The 15959-nt window shown below is 46.5% G+C and overlaps 1 protein-coding gene across 1 annotated transcript in view; it reads left to right on the top strand.

Moving 5' to 3' along the window:
* Positions 1-13881, top strand: part of LOC113409612 (coactosin-like protein) — a 33761-nt gene extending 19880 nt beyond the window's left edge. Inside the window, exon 4 of the mRNA XM_026663740.2 lies at positions 12547-13881. Coding sequence (XP_026519525.1) covers positions 12547-12657 — 111 coding nt within the window. The 3' untranslated portion in view covers positions 12658-13881. The remainder of the gene's footprint in view (positions 1-12546) is intronic.
* Positions 13882-15959: the final 2078 nt, after the last annotated feature.

The following is a 15959-nucleotide window of genomic DNA, read 5'->3' as shown; positions in this document are numbered from 1 at the left end:
AGGCAATGGGTTCAAACTACAGCAGAGCAGATTTCAATCTCTGGAAAAACTTCCTAACTGTAAGAACAGTAGGACAAGGGGAACAGACTGCTTGGGAGATTGTGGAAGCTCCTTCACTGGAGGTTTTCAAGAGGAGGCTGGATAGCCTGTCTTGGATGCTTTAGACACAACAAATCCTGCGTCTTGGCAGGTCCCTTCTAACTCTATGGTTCTATGATACACTATAGATGCATTTACAAGCAACGGGCTGAGCACTGTTCAAAGCTGAACAAATGCCAATAGGCACCGTGCTTCTGCCGAGATCCTAAAAGCAAGTGGAACTGGCCTGCCCTTTCTTTGAGCTTTGCATTCTTTTGGGTTCCTCTCCTGGAAGTGGCTGCAGTTGCTCTGTATTTTATGAAGTGATATTTCAAGAATTGTAAAATTACTGGGCCAGATCCTCAACTGATGTAAATCAGCGCATTTGCATTGACTTCAGTGGAGCTGAATTCCCTCATCTTAAACTATGGCAAAAGGTCCAGACACTCTGTGCTTATTATACTGGAGGAGTTCAAGTAAACCTTGGGTGGGTCCTTTGTCAGGCTATTCAATTTCCACCCCCATCCCTCTACCACAGCTGGAAAGCCAACATTCAGGTCTGTGACTTGCCCCAAATGCTTCTGCAAGGTCAGCTGAGGATGGCTTTGGAGTAGGGGTGGATGGCATTCAGACATGCACCCAGAATGGGTGCCTTTTAACATGCTATTAAGGGGCTAGTGGATGGAGACTCCTGCGGTATAGCTTGTTGGAGTTCAAATTAACTTGATGGAGCTCTGTCAGCATACTCCATCTCATGCTGCACACCTTGTGGTGTGGGAATGGCTGGGTAATTCATGGGGACTTCTGAATCTAAAAGCATAAATCTCTAGCACTTAAGCCGGTGGACCAAGTCCGATCAATTAGGAGCAGTAACAGCCTCAAACCTATGTATGTAGTCCAACCACGAGAGGGGGACAAAGATTTACACTGGACTAGTGTGGATTACACACTCCCCTGGCTGAAGGGGCTCATCCCAAATTTCAGAGATCCATAGCGGTTCATATCCTACCATAGGCCACCATTTATAATAGCAAAGATCGAACACAGGACATTTGGTGCTTTTTTGATGCAAAGGTCCCATTGATAAAGCTGACCCAGGCTGGGTGGATCTGTGGCTGCAGGTTTGGCAGTCTGATTGAGTAGGCCCCACTTGTTCACTTAAAATTATACACTAGTGTTACACTTTAAACTTTTTGTGTCACTTAAAAAGCCAAGCCCTCTCCTAGATTTACCTGCTTTAATCATTGAGTTCTGTCTCTTGGTGTTCAAATACACATCCAACGTATTGGCTGTCTCCATTTCTGTGGCTATTGTTTTGACCTGCCTTGCTCAGGAGCACCCAGGAAATGTGGAAAGGTACAGCGTGCACTAGGGCAGTGGTTCTCAAACTAGGGCCGCCGCTTGTGTAGGGAAAGCCCCTGGCGGGCTGGGCCGGTTTGTTTACCTGCCGCGTCCGCAGGTTCAGCCAATCGCGGCTCCCAGTGGCCGCGGTTCGCTGCTCCAGGCCAATGGGGGCTGCAGGAAGTGGCAGCCAGTACATCCCTCGGCCTGCGCTGCTTCCCGCAGCTCCCATTGGCCTGGAGCAGCGAACCGCAGCCAGTGGGAGCCGCGATTGGCTGAACCGGCAGACGCGGCAGGTAAACAAACTGGCCCGGCCCGCCAGGGGCTTTCCCTGAACAAGCGGCGGCCCTAGTTTGAGAACCACTGCGCTAGGGTAGTTGGAGCTGTTTCGAGCTGTTTGAGCTGTTCTGAGGGCCATGAGTCTTCACTCGGTTTCCTCCATGATGAAATTTGGCACACATGGCCTTAGCACAGGAGGGCTGTCTTTTTACCTTAAAAAGGAAAAAAAAAAAAAGGCCCCATTTGGGTTTTAAAATGGGCAACTCTGCTGATGACTAATGACCGCCCTGTGCACCGTGGTCCTAACAGTGCCTTGCCCCACACCTCTGGAAGCCAGGCTGTCAAATGCTACCATGCTGATTTTACACCCACTCTGCACTCGCCTTTGAGCTGGTATAGATGACTCCATGAGATGCAGGGCCGTGAATGATCAGGTCCAGCCTCTCTCTGATTGCTGCTGCAATATCCACACATGTGCTACTTGCCTTCGCTCGCCTATCTGCTCTTGTTTGCAAAAGGGGTGTCAAAGAGAGCAGGAGGCTGGTAGTACCAGCCTTTCTCTGGTGGCCTCCTCCCTTTCTGCAGATTGTAGAGATTCATTTTAAAAAAGTCTTAGTTCTCCTTGCTGCAGGGAAACTCCTTTTTTCTCTTCCTTCATCTGTTATTCTCATCTTAACTTGGGGTTTTAAGCTCCTCAGAGTAGGAAATCTTTGTTCTGTAAACACCAAGCTCTTCCATGGCTCTGTATAAATAAAGGGATTCCCAGTCCCTGGTTGGATGCATGCCTGGTACGAATGCTCACATTTGCTAGTTCAACATTTACCTTCTGGAAACCTTGACTATTCACGGTTTCCTCCAGCATTCCTGCCCAGAAAGTCATATGCTCTGTTGTCTGTCTAAAGCAAATTTGGGTGGAAAGCCGCTCTATTTTTATGAGCAAATATTCACGGAATTCCTTTGGATGAGGAATTTTCCAGGGTTTGAAGACAAACTTGTTGAGTTCTGTTTTGCATTTAACAATCAATTCATTTTTTTGAAGTGGGGAGGGGGAAGACGCCTGGCTCCTCATTTGCACTGAGGCTACTCTGCACTGCACCAGCTGTGCAAAGCATCCCTACAAGCTGGTGGAATGGCCACTACTGGGTCACTTCCACCCAGGGTCTTCATCTGTGCTGTAATGACTGCTGGAAGCCCGCTCCAGGCATAGAGCCACTGTTGCTCCATATCTATGCCCCGTGGAGGCCATAGGGGATGGTGCTGGATAAGAGGCTCCACTGATCCCTTAGTTGCTGTGTTGCCTGCCTGGGGCTGTTGACAGCTCATAGAATCATAGAATATCAGGGTTGGAAGGGACCTCAGGAGGTCATCTAGTCCAACCCTCTGCTCAAAGCAGGACCAATCCCCAACTAAATCATCCCAGCCAGGGCTTTGTCAAGCTGGGCCTTAAAAACCTCCAAGGAAGGAGATTCCACCACCTCTCTAGGCATTCCAGTGCTTCACCACCCTCCTAGTGGAAAAAGTTCTTCCTAATATCCAACCTAAACCTCCGCCACTGCAACTTGAGACCATTACTCCTTGTTCTGTCATCTGCTACCACTGAGAACAGATCCATCCTCTTTGGAACCCCCTTTCAGGTAGCTGAAAGCACCTATCAAATCCCCCCTCATTCTTCTCTTCTGGAGACTAAACAATCCCAGTTCCCTCAGCCTCTCCTCATAAGTCATTTGCTCCAGACCCCTAATCATTTTTGTTGCCCTCCGCTGGACTCTTTCCAATTTTTCCACATCCTTCTTGTAGTGTGGGGCCCAAAACTGGACACAGTACTCCAGATGAGGCCTCACCAATGTCGAATAAAGGGGAATGATCACGAGTGAAGGTAACCTTTAGGCAGCTTTCACTTCTGTTGTATGGCCAGACTGGCACACAGCTGGGGCAGTACAAAGGTGTCTTAAGGACACTTTTACTCACACACTTCCTTGTGCTGTGTCCTCCTGGGCTGCAGTACCAGAGGATCTGGGCCTTAAATGTTCACTGTCCTCTTGGGTATGAATAATTCATCTTCTCTTCATTGCTTCTACTGTTGGGAAACTGAAATGGCTAAAATACTGAAAACAAGATCTGAGGTCACGCTCTCTAAATTGCAAATGAAGTTGTCTTTAGATCAGACCGTGTCCGCTGCTAAAGTGGAGGTGAGGGGTGATGAAAATGCACTGATGTGGTAAGCGAAGAAAGGCTGTTGACTGTAATTTACCATGATTCATAGAACTAAGTACCCTGAGAGAGGAGCTGCGGGCTTAGCAGATCAACACATTCTATATTACCAGGCTGAAATCTTATTTCAACGCCACTGAAAATGACAAGGCAAATTACCCTTTTTCTTTATAGGGCGAGAGGCGGCCTGTCACCATGCAGACTTGTAAGGTGCAAAGTGGAAGTTGCTTCCTTTTAAGGTCAGAGTGATGAGCCGTCACTCTGAACTGAACTGAGGTGTGTGTGTGTGTGTGCGCGTGCGTGTTGTGCAACACTTCAAATGCTAGCACAGACAATTGTTTAATGAGACACAGTATGATAACCAGGCCTTCAAAGTAATGTGTGCTGCCTCTAGCGAATATGACTCAGTCTCTCCCAAGTGAGACTGGGTGGATAGCGTCTGTTAACTCAAACAGTAGTTCTGCTTCTGTCTTAACATGACCGTTTTTAATCCTTTTTTTTTTCTCTGCCGGTGTTTTAACATAATAGCTATTGGAACTGGAATTCCTCCACCTCATAGTCCGGGTCTAATAAGGATAGTTCAGTGTCTAATGTTCTCAACCCAGAATAAACAATATTCAGTAATCCAGTTTTTGACACCGGGGTCTAACTTTTACTATCTAAGACCTTTTGCAAGAAGTTAGAGATCAGCTCAGATACAGTTGTCATTGGTAGAGTCCACATTTCCTAGAGGATGGTACTGGCTTCTCCCTACGGTCAGAATTGGTGGATACCAAGGTTGGCAAATGTTGCATTTGAAATGGCCTCACCTATAGTGTAGGGCCAGTGCCTTTGTGGCTGTGGCACTGGCTACAATGCAATAACTCCCCTCTATTATTCTAGTGCCTAGAAACCCCATTCAGGATCAAGGCTCCATTATGCGGAGCAACGCACACAGACATGGTGAGAGATGGTCTTTACCCCAAGCTGCTGGCAAACTAAATAGACAAGACAAAGGGTGAGAGGAAGGAAGTATTCTATCCCCTTTGTACAGATAGGGACTTGAGGCACACAGAGAGTATGTGACGTGCCCAAGGTCACCCAGAACATGTCTCCTCTAGGTTGCCTCTGAACTGGACATAAACCAGCAGCTGCCTCCAGTAGACATAAGGGGTGGAATTCTGTACTGTGCCTCCAGGGAGGATTCTGAGCTGCTGTGGGGCCCACTGCAAGCCACCGGCATAATTTTAAAGCAGCCAGGAGCTGCTGTAACTCATCCTCAGCTGCTTTGCAGCAGTACCATCTGTATAGGTGTATGTATTACAATGACTTTCCTTCTGCCCTCGGCCCTGCCACGCCCTTTATGCCAGGATTTATAAGGGGGCCTCTGCAAAGCAGCCCAATTGTACACAATACCTGCCCCAAGCAAATTCTGCCTTGGTTGGCTAAGGAGCTTTTGTGGCCCCTGTATTAGAGCATTCGGAGGCCATATGGGAGGGAGAATCCTTTCCAAAGTTTCTTCCATACCGATGTTTAGCAGAGGAGAGCAGGTCAGAAATGCTGCATAAATCCCTTGTCTCTAAGTGGGGGAGACAGCCCCCAGTCCTGCAATCTGACCAGAGGGTGGACCCTTGCCTCCATGTAGAGTCCCGTGGAGGTCAGTGGTGCTCTAGGCAGGCAGAAGGGCCTGCCTGCCTGGATCAGCTCGCAGGATCTGGGCCTTGGTCTCTATTGCTTTCTCCTCCGCTGAGCACTCAAAAGGCAGAGCAGAGCGTACAATGCATTCCCATGTTGTAGCCCAGGGGTCGGCAATGTTTGGCACGCGGCTCGCCAGGGTAAGCACCCTAGCGGGCCGGGCCAGTTTATTTACCTGCTGACGCGGCAGGTTCGGCCGATCGCGGCCCCCACTGGCCGCGATTCACCGTCCCGGGCCAATGGGGGCGGCGGGAAGCGGCACGGGCGAGGGATGTGCTGGCCGCGGCTTCCCGCCACCCCCATTGGCCCAGGACAGCGAACCGCGGCCAGTGGGGGCCGCGATCGGCCGAACCTGCCGCGTCAGCAGGTAAATAAACTGGCCCGGCCCGCTAGGGTGCTTACCCTAGCGAGCCGCATGCCAAACGTTGCCGACCCCTGTTGTAGTGCATTGTATACACTGTATTTTGTGTATTGTGTAAAATGATTCAAGAAGCAAAGCAAAGATGCTCCGGTTATTGCTGAGTCCTGCCGTCCACGAAGATAACCGCCACGTTGTTTTCGTTATCTATAGGCTCACTGGTGGCTCTGGAGTGAATACAAAAGCTGCAATTCACTCTAAAGGCTCTGCTGAGGTTGTAAAAAAATTTTTTTTGAGGGGAGAGGCAAATTAAGAGGTTTGCGAACAGCCCGAGGACCCAGAGTCAGAGTTCTGCTTTGTGCTGGATCAGTGACGTCTGTTCTGACATTCATTTGAAAGGAATTAGAAAACTGGGCGTGGTGTGGGACAGAGAGGGAGGACTTTCCTTCCTGTCTCTTATAGCCCCCTCCCTTCTTCCCATCCTCCCGAGGCGGGGAAAAAGGAGCTCTGATGCTAGAACAGAAATCTGACTAAAGCCTGATGCTTGTGGACTTCTGTGTTCCAACTCTATTGGGAACCCTTATCACCCCCGCCCCCACCTTGCTGTGATTAGCAGCTCCTGGGGGGAGAAAGGGTCACAATGCATGCTGGGGGTAGCAAAGCTTCTCTAAGTGGGAGCCTCTGATGGAGGGGTTACTGGATGCCACTGCCCCAGAGTCACTCATCTATCCCTTGCAGAAAAGTTGTCACTGCAGGGTAAGGAGTAAGTGATGTCTGGAGGAAGGGAGCGGGGGTGGGGGGGCGGGTAAATGAACCTTAATGAGGTTTGGCGTAAGGCATAGACAACAGCCTAAGCAGGTGCTTTTCTAACCTGGTTTGTCCGTTCCTGAGTTCATACACTTATTGGTACTGTATTGGGAATAAGCTGATGTCAGTGACTGTGTTTGGTTTGAGATGCAGCAGCATGTCCTGCAAGCAACGATTGGCACTTATCATGCTGCATGAAGGCTGCAGTTTGAAGCAAAGGTGGCAGCAATCCAGCCTTCTCTGCTAATTTTGGAGATTTTACATTGTATGGATAGTCGAGCTGGCAAGAAATACATGGCTCAACTCCGGCATGGGGCAGGGGAAATCTCTACACTTCAGTAAGAATGACCCTTCATATGTATATACTGTACCTGGCAATACTGAATTAAATGTGAAAGGGTTAACAGACTCACGGCAGACTAACACCCTTAGTCTCTTGTAACACATACCGAATTGCTCTAGGCCACTCCGCTCTGAAGCAGGGCTGCTATAACCAAGCAAACAATAACCAAATAATGAGCTGCATTAAGCCAAGCAAAGATCACTCCTAGGCTATACCAAGTAGGACCATCCTGTGTGCTCTCTGCAGTCAGGATGGTGAATTCCAGAGGGGAGAGCCCTCAGCTGGGAAAGTCCTGCTGTCCCGTCTAATCCCAGGAACCAACAGCTCTTCGTTGGCATGAAGGAATATAGGGCAGGAGGTGGTGTCAGCTATATCTGAGATACTTGTATGGCCCCATTATTGTAGTATGTGAGCATCTCACCATCTCTAATGTATTTATTCTCTCCTCCCCTCACCCTTGTCGGGAAGGTGGTGTTCCTATTTTACAAATGGGGAACTCTGGCCCTTAATCCCTCTGTGCCTTATTTTTAAAGGTATTTAGGTGCTTGACTCAACCTTGCCCTAAGTGGCATGTACAAGGTCACACAGGACAGCTTTGGTAGCAGGAAGTTGAACTCAGGTCTCCAGATTCCCAGGGAAGCACCCAAATCACTGAACCACACTTCCTCTCTAGCACCTGTGTGCCAGGCCATTCAGGCCTTAAAGATGTTCCCTAGCAACTAGACTTGCACCTGAAAGTGAACAGGAAGCCAGCGCAAAGAACCGTGTACAGCCCTGACAGTGTCTACAGACAGAAAGGTACAAAGTAAAGCCTTAATTATGGCGGTGACCCAGATTACACTTCTAGGGTAAACAAGCCAACACAAGAGGCATCTCAGCCATATAATAGGATAGGGATAGCTAAGAAGCACAGAATAAACTGAGGGTGTAAACCCACCTCACCAAGTTATGTTATACCCTGATAACTCAGGGGAACTCATTCTAACCCTGCATGCTGTCTCTTGTGCATCTGCTCAAACCCTGCCCAATTACAACAAAACATTTCCCTTGTAGCTTTTGGACAGATATTTAATGGAGAAACATTGTGTGTTCCTCCAACTGCTGCAGATGGATTCTCACTTATTTTTCTGCTTAGCTTGGTGTAGTTTTTTTAGAGCAGGTCCAAAAGGAAATACAATTATTCTTTGTTTTATCACGTCCCTTTTCCTCCCTCTTTTTGTTGAAATTTGGGCAAAAAACTGTCAGTTGAAACTGAGAACATTTTGACCAGCTCCACTGATTGTCTGTGTTGCATTATGTTTTGGGTTTTACTCCACTCTGGTTAATCTTTATTTTCTTCTCTCACCTTCCCTACCCTTCTACTATCCCCTAAAACGCTAATATTGAGGTAGGCGTGGCAATGTAAGACCCTCTCCCTCCCTGTTCTCATACTTCAACTCTGATATGGAGGGACCAGTACTCCATTCTGTTAAATTCTTTCCAGTCATTGGCAACTGACAAAGAACTGAAATAACTCGTGGTATTCTACATCCTTTAGCACTAATTCTGTCCCAGCTGTGCTGGGGCTTATACATAATGCCACAGCAGCAGCATAACCGCACCTACTGTATAATACACATCATTTGGCTCAGGGTTCCTGATGATGATGATGATGCATAAAGCAGGAAAGAACCCAACATGAATTTCAGAATCCAGGCTGAACTTGCAGAACTGGCTGTTGAAAAGTCTCATCAGGGGACTAGACTAGATGACCCAGCGAGGTCCCTTCCAGTCCTACATTTTTTTATGATTCTGTGCTTCATTTGCACATTTTGCACGGAGGCATAGTGGTGTGTTTTGTTTTGTTTTTTTGTTAAGGCATTATGGGCCAGCTACAACTCTCATTAAAGTCTATGTAAAGGTGGCACGTGAGGCGCACATTACCTTTTTTTAATGTAACCCTGGCACTGGCAAGCTTTTGTGTTGGAGAGGGGGAAGGTTTACTAACCTAGTGGGAAACAGACTGAAACTGCTAAACTCACAAGGGGGGAGTGTGGTAATACAGCACAGTGAACAGCAACTTGATATAGGACTCTGTTTCCTTGGGATTAACAACAGCTGAGCCCCTCTACGGAGCTTCACGCAGAATAATTGCAAGTACAATAGCTCTTTGGGTTTCTTAGCTGGGTAAATCCTCATGGAACTTGAATGCCTTAAAATAGTCCCTTCCCCCTTCTGTATTCCAGACTACTGAGCATAGCTGGATTAAGTGCTCCTGGGTTTCTTCCTTTTCAACATAAAACACCTAATTTTAAATAGTCACAATCTGTCAGTTACTTTCTGGGAAGGTAGCGTTGGTCTGTCCTGTACCAGAAAGGAACTGATTATGGGGCTAAGGGGAACTGGTTTGATCTGGGAGCCTGAAGTGCTGCCAAACAATTGTCATTTTCCAGAATTCCTTCTGACCACGATTTAAACTAAAGCAGACCGGACCAGGCTTCACTTAGCTGCTATAAGCTTTTTTTCTTTCAAGTATCTTTTAAATATTGAGGTTCCCTGCAGTGTGAAACAGGATCAGTCGCGGCCTGCGTGCCTTCCTTTTCCATTGCATGAAAAAAGGGGCAAATCTTTTCCAAACTGACCCTTTTCTCTCCCTTCCTCCCCCCGCCCCAGTACAAATTGAGGCTCTTGAGAAACTGCCAAAATGAAAGCTCTCCATGTAGTGTAGAATTTGATGTCAATATAAAACCCACTTCTTCCCTATACATATACGGACAGTCTTGGCTGGTCTGTTCCAGAACAGTTTACACCCAAACAAGATGACTGCTTCCCTATGAAAGCCTTGCCTAGTTCTGCGAGGCTTCCTCTTTTGGGGTTTTGGGCTTTCATTTACTAGGAATCCTGGCTCTGCTGACTTCTTGATGCGGTCCAGCTGGGAGATCAGGCTTTTTGTCAGCAGTGCTGTTGCTATTAAGTATCCACGGCCCCACAGAGGACAAGGGAATGTAATCTTTTTGTTTAATTGTCTGATAGATGTTAGTGTCTGAAATGGGGAAAGGATAAATGAAATGCTTGCAGCTGTGGGAAGTGGTTAGGTTTAGGGAGCGAAGAGAAAAATATGAAGCAAGAGGCAATTTGTGTGTGTGCGTGTGTGTGTGTGTGTGTGCGCGCGCGCGCACCCAACCCCTGCAGAAGCAGAAGTATATTTTACTAGTGATCTGAAAATGCTGAATCAGCACCAGTAGACTTACTTTAGTATAGTAGCAATAGTGTCCCAGAGGTGCTGTGGAACCTCTTTCACAGTCTGTTCTGAAAAACCTCTCTTTTGCACGAAACCCGCGGCAACTTCTAGCTTTAGGGTTTCACAACTGACCTTCCTGTGAGCTGCATATACCTCTGCAGCTCTTCTGAATCTCTGTGCTGTGGCACCAACAGCCAGTGTCCCAAAGAATAGTTTATATTGCGTTAACCTTCGGTAGAGAGACTACAGAACATTTGGGAATTACCAGGCTGGATCAGACCCGAGGTCCCTTTAGTCCAGTACCCTGTCTCCTTCAGTGACTGAAACTAGATGCTTCAGAGGCCAGTTCAAGACATCAGTTCATCTATTAGATACTTCTATGGCCCCCACTGCTGTGGCAACCGAGCACCTCACCGTTTAATCGATTTATCCTCACAACACCGGAGTGAGATAGGGCAGTTCTGTTCTCCCTATTGTACAGATGGGAGAACTGAGGCACAAAGGCTAAGTGTTTTCAATGTCACACAGGATGTTGGTGGCAGAGCAGGGAATTGACCCGGGTCTCTCAAGTCCAAGGCTAGTGCCCTAACCACTGGGACAGCCTTCCTCAGCCCAGCAGCCTGCTGGATCGAACGGCAGTAGTTCCTGCTCTTCATAACTAATCTGCAGAATGTCTTTAAAACGGCTTTTCTCTTCATTGGCCAAGCCCAGCCTGGGACGAGAGTGGAATGATGACAGCAGTTGTGACACCGGGCCAGCGTAAGATCCCAATGTCTGACTGTAAAGCAATTAAAAAGTGGGGGAGGGAGGAGGGTTAACTGTCAGTGGCTGTGATTTTTTTTTTTTTTTTTTTTATTATTCATATCCCAGCGATATGGAAATTAGCCTCCCACACAAATCATGAAATGATTTTTCTGATCAGGATGGCCTCTTGCTAATGGTCTCAGAAATACCAATTAAAAACTTCACTTTCAAATGCACGTTCACATTAATCCGTGATGACAAAGGGCTTCTGATCCCTTCAGTTTTCAAACAGCCGGGCTGAGCAAAATGGGCCGGTTGTTCTTGCCACAAAGGTTCTGGGGGAAGGGTGATGAGGGTGGGGGACCCTGGCAGACAGTGGCAACAAAAATATCTGCAAGAGGTTTGTTCTGCAGGGAACCTAATCCTGTTCTGTCTTCAGTCATACTGGCTTTCCTGCATTGATTGGCTACATCATTGGACAATCCTATTAATTTATAGATATGATTATGCAGTGTCCAAAATGCTATTAATGGCTTCAATGAAAAATCTTACCTGTACTGCACTTGGGATAAGAACTAGTCTTTTTTCAAAGTCCCATATCTCTAAAAAGACCTTTTTATCTCTATTACAGTAGCACTTAAAAGCACCAAGCAAGGATTCCATTATGCACAGGCATAGTAAGAGAGAGTCCAGGGGTGGGCACACTACGGCCCGCAGGCCGTATCCGGCCTCTCAGACCTTTTAATCTGGCCCCCGAGGAGCAGGGTTGGGGGCTTGCCGCGTTCCAGCTGGGGAGTGGGGTCGGCGGCTTGCCCCGCTCTGGCGCTCCCATGTGTGCAGGACCTGCATGAGGGCACGTGAGTTACTGTAGCTGCACAAACCAAGTGCGCCTCACGTGCCATCAGAGCCTGGAACGTGTAAGCTCACGTGCCTGCTACTTGTTGGCTTAGGTGACTCTGCTGTTTTAGTAGTGTTAATTTTCCATTGTTGAGGATAAAACAAAGAGTAGTTGGCCAGGGAGTGCCAGCTGCATTGTTCACATTAATCAAAGAGGGCATGGAAAGGGGGTAAGTTTGGTATAATTATCGTAATAGGTTGTTTGGTATGTATATTTGTTTGTATATTTGTAATAGTAAGTAAGGTTTAATGTTTATTTCCACTAAAATGTATCTTTATTAAATAAAGTTTATTTGAATGTCTCTGAATTGTTAATTTCGTGAGCATTCATAGCCCGCCATACAATTTCCATACTCAGTTGTGGCCCTCAGGCCAAAAAGTTTGCCCACCCCTGAGATAGTCCCTACTCCAAAGAGCTTGCAGGCTAAATAGACGAAGTGTTGGAGAAAGAGTTGCAACCTGCATCTACCTTAACCTTAGGTGTCCTGGGCCAAAGGAGGTTCCAATGGAAACAGCCTCCCAGTGTTTACACAGCTGGACAGTTTCTGGTCCCCAAGTAATTAACGCCATTCCCCTTTTCTCTGTCTCTTTTAGAACTTTGCCAAAGAATTTGTGATCAGCGATCACAAAGAGCTGGAGGAGGAGTACATCAAGAATGAGCTGAAGAAAGCCGGGGGTGCTAATTATGATGCCCAGAACGAGTAAATGCACTAGCCACGTGGTACCATCTGCCTGGATCAGGAAGGAAGGGGCAAAGCACAACCACCCAACTAAATTCTGATGAGGCGAACGAGAGAAGACCCGGCTTATTTGTGTGCACCTAAGAAGTCCCTTCCCTTCTCCCAAAATGGACTTTTATTTTCCATTCCATTTCCCTCTTCCATATGAATTGTTTTTATTTTTTACAAAAGTTGCACAAGTAACTCAGTCCCCAAGCAGATGCTGATGCTTTCTATAACATGTTGGTTTACCTTTCCGTTTGGCCCTGCACTTGTCATAGTCTACCTTGCTGTTCTTACAGGCCTGCCATTATATCTTTTTTTTTTATTTTATTTTATTTTGGTATGTGTTCGCATTTGAATGGGGTTCAAAGTGGGCTCCGGTTACCACCAGGAGAAAAATCTCTAGGAATTGTGCACATACGGCATTTTTTTAAAGTTCCTGATGGTATTCTTGGGACTACATAATTTTCCTTCTTCGATGTTCAGATCTACTTGAGTTGACGCCACTTAACCTTTGATTAAATTACCTGAGCTTAGATGTCCAGTGGCGATAATGATGCTTAGCAGTTTAAAAAAACAAATCTCGTTTTCAACTCTTAATCAATGGGAAGAAGTAAATTTGCCTTAAACATTGCTTGATGGTTGCTGTGCTGCACCTCCACCTTCCCCCTTCTTTAAAATTTGATCCAACGTGATTTGAATGTTTTGAAGTTATCATGGCAACAGTAAACTGGGGGCGGGGGGGAAGGAAAATGTCTGGACATTTGTTCACTATTTTGTATACAGCGGTCTCTGGGGTTATTTTTAAACAACTGCAAAAATAACAGCTGCTGCATCTAAGCAGCCTTTTTTATCCCCCCCCCCCGCAAAGGTCATTTAAAAACAATATCTTGAGTCATCTGGGGGGCCTTAAGGCAGCTCCGTGATGCTCTAGCTTCATAACCCAAGAGATGGAGCAGAGCAGACCTGTCCATTCAGAATAGAATGTTCAACAGCAGTAGGTCAATGCTTAACATTCAGGGATTAATAAAATAACATTAGCACAGTTTTAGTTACCAAACAAAGATCTTTTCTGTATATTTTTTTTTCTCTCCCCCACCCCGCCCCCAAGCTATGAGGAATGTCCCCAGAATTAAGTTTAGGGAAAACTGTGTATTGGGGTTTGTGAATTGGCGCTAATAAAAACAAGTAAAGAAATGTTTTTTCAAAATAATGTTGTCCGTGACTGTTTAGTTCTTTTAATACAACCTATCTGGGTTTGGTGGCTCTCTTAATTCTGGGTGTTTATAGTGGGTGAAGGGAGGTGGGGTACAGAGCATGCAGCCTCGGTGCTCATTAGTAGAGCTTAGCACTGGTATAAATTCATTTACATGTATTTAGTGTATACCGACCCTGTTTGCACTTCCCCTTCTGGTAAGTCAGAGCTGACCATAGTCAGCTGACACACTTTGTTCAGGAGCTCTGTGTCTGAATTTCCAGCACGGCCGATACCAGCTGGGAATTGTAATTAGGTCGTAGCATGTTTCACTCTCACACAGCAGATGCAGGGAGGTCAGAAGCAGATTTCTGAGCAAGGAGTGCATTTTCGGAGCAAGCCGCACAATTTCCCTTAATGACTTGGTCCGTGTGTTACAATGCTGGGCTAACTGTAGTAAAAACTTACCTAAAAGGTAAATCAAATGGACATTTGTTGACAAGTTAAGATACAACAAAGAGGGAACAGAATGGCGTCTTGACTTCTAGCTCATCAATTCAAATGCAGCCCAGGTCAGTAAGCATTTAAACGCTGTTACGGCCTGTGTGAAATGACTGAGTCAGGTTACAGTCTAGGAACAAGACTGTATCAGAAATGTCACCACAACCAGCTTTGAAGCCTTGTTAGTCATTACACGGTGACCAAGGGCTGTGCTGGCATAGCGAACAAACTGCCCCTTCCCTTGTAGAGCTGCTCCCGTTTGGTCTGCTTTAAGGCAAGTCAGCAAGACAGTATGGAGGAGCTAGCATTACTGCTGCCTGTGCAGTACCTGCTCGATGGCTAGAAGAATTAAAGGCCATGTTCTGGCCACTGCTTTGCTCTGCTCCATGAACACAAGACCACCAGAGCCTTTTTAACCAGCTCCCACAGGCGTTCCCTGGAGAAGGGGGTGGCATAGAACCAGGATAGCAAGCACTATGCATTTCCCCCATGGCACAGGAAGTATCAGGGGTGTGGCTAGAGAAAGGGGGTGTGGTCAGAGTGCCACTGTGCTCCAGTGATCCCCAGCTGCCAGACCTGCCCACTGATGCGGCTCTAATTTGCACCTATTTGAGGGTGGGAGATAAAGGTGATGAACAACCACTTTCTGCCCCTTCACGCTCAGGTCTTGTGCTGCTGCCTGGGCACAAGGATCTCCCCTTTGGTGTTTAGAAATGTTAATCCAGCACCTTGCAACCCTAACTACACTTGAAGAAAATGGGAAGGTAAAGAAATAATTTATGCCACCTACCAACTCAGGACTAGCCCTTCAGAGCTTTTTGAAACTATTTTGCACTCAGGCTAGAATTCACCAGAGTAGAATTAAATGGGTGGAACTGTATAAACAATAGCTATGGCTCAGATTTTCCTAAGCACTGTGTTGACCCGACTCTTGACTTTAGTTTATACAGTTCTACCCTTTTAATAACAGTGTAATGGCAAATTTAAGATATCGCTGAGCATCAAGTCAGTGATTGTCTGCCTCTTAAAACATAAGATTTGCTTTGTCTCAAAGAAATTTTTCAATCCACACCCTTTTCTGCTGATACTTAACGCTATTGAATGTAACGTTCCAGACGGTAGTTTATAAGCACATGGAGCAAACTCTTCTTCAGGAATTAAGACTTTTCCTTCACCCCTCCCAGCCCCTTTTCAATGTAAACTTAATTTAAACTAGAAATTAAAACCTGTACATTTTTTACAGCAACCCCTTTTTCTAAGTTATAGCGATTGCCGAGTTTATTGATAGGAAGCCGAATGCTCCTCCCTTTACTTGTATGATCACTTCCAGCAAAGTCGCTGCAAACACCATTGTTCATAAAAATAACCGATGTTATCTCCTCTGCAGACTAAAACCTCTTTCTGGGGTGTTTGCTGTGCCCTGTCTGGAAGAGCGTTCAGCCGGTGTTCTGTGTGCAAATTCTATTAAACACCTTTTCTGGCTTGATCAGTATAATAGTCAGCCCTAGCTCTTAGAGAACACTTTTCAGCAGGAGATCGCAAAGGGCACAGTATGGGCCTTTCTCACTTTGAATAGGACCACACACAGT

This window comes from Terrapene carolina, unplaced genomic scaffold (genome assembly GCF_002925995.2).
Source record: "Terrapene carolina triunguis isolate 2854851 unplaced genomic scaffold, T_m_triunguis-2.0 Scaffold33911, whole genome shotgun sequence".
NCBI classification, from domain to species: Eukaryota; Metazoa; Chordata; order Testudines; family Emydidae; genus Terrapene; species Terrapene triunguis.
The sequence above is the reverse complement of the archived record's forward strand: the minus strand, read 5'-3'. Positions and strand labels throughout refer to the sequence as shown.